The sequence below is a fragment of the Mastomys coucha genome, unplaced genomic scaffold (genome assembly GCF_008632895.1).
Source record: "Mastomys coucha isolate ucsf_1 unplaced genomic scaffold, UCSF_Mcou_1 pScaffold7, whole genome shotgun sequence".
Taxonomy (NCBI): domain Eukaryota; kingdom Metazoa; phylum Chordata; class Mammalia; order Rodentia; family Muridae; genus Mastomys; species Mastomys coucha.
Genome location: NW_022196913.1, coordinates 99,970,471 through 99,971,488, shown reverse-complemented (window position 1 = coordinate 99,971,488; position 1,018 = coordinate 99,970,471). Strand labels below are relative to the sequence as shown.

Below are 1,018 nucleotides of genomic sequence, written 5' to 3'. Positions count from 1 at the left end.
GGCATCCTCTTGGTTCTCGAAGTGGACAAAAGCATAGCCCTTAGAGCCGTTCTCATCACAAACCACCTTACAGGACAGGATGTTTCCAAAGGCAGAGAAAGTGTCACCCAGTGCCTCGCTATCTATAGATTTGTCCAGGTTCTTGATGAAGACATTTGCCACACCAGACATTCTCAAAGAGGGATCCCTCTGAGATGACATGATGCAGACTGGCTTCCCCTTAATCACGGCAGAGTTTATGGTGTCCAACTCTGTCTTTCTTTTTTTTACAACGCATTTTTTATTGAAAAAAGTTTATATAAATGTATTCTGATTACAGTTTCTTCTTCCCTACCTCCTTTCATATCTTCCCTACTTTGCTCCTCACAAAACTCCATTCCCTTTCTTTTCTCTCATCAGAAAACAGACAGAAGAATAAACATCCATTAAAAAGCCCAACAAACCAGAATAAAACAAGAAACACACACAAAACACACATACAAATACACTGCATAAGTCCACAAAAGTAGAAATCACAATATATGTAAGGAAATACCAATAAGACAAAAAGATGTTCAAAAAAAGCAATCTGAGACAAAATACAAAAACCCCATTGAGTTTATTTTGTATTGGCCATCTACTGTGGGGCATGGGACCTACACTAAACATGGATAACTCAGTGAGACCCCATTGGAAGAAACTAATTTTCTTTTATAAGCAGATTTCAATTAGAGATAGCTTCTTGATTAGAGATGGGATCCCTCTCTCAGGAATCCCATCTGACTCAAACCTATGCAGTCACTATGCATGTTTCCACAGTCTTTGTGAGTTTATATATATATTTGACTTGTGTTTCCTTAGTGCTCTCTATCCCCTATGGATCTACTAATCTTTATGCCTTCTCTTCCATAAAGTTTCCTGAGCTTAGAGGGAAGAAATTTAAAGAAGGCATGGAATTTATGTATGTGTTCCAAAATCTCTCACTCTGTATGTTGTCCAGTTGTGGGTCTCTGCATTCATTCCTATCTACTTTAAGAGG

The 1,018-nt window shown here is 38.3% G+C and overlaps 1 protein-coding gene across 1 annotated transcript in view; it reads right to left on the bottom strand.

Annotated features, from left to right (window-relative positions):
- LOC116081972 (polyadenylate-binding protein 4-like) overlaps window positions 1–306 on the bottom strand; it is a 2,003-nt gene extending 1,697 nt beyond the window's left edge. The window contains exon 1 of the mRNA XM_031358763.1: window positions 39–306. Within this exon, the coding sequence (XP_031214623.1) occupies window positions 39–201 (163 nt within the window). The 5' untranslated portion in view covers window positions 202–306. The remainder of the gene's footprint in view (window positions 1–38) is intronic.
- Between the last annotated feature and the right edge of the window lie 712 nt (window positions 307–1,018).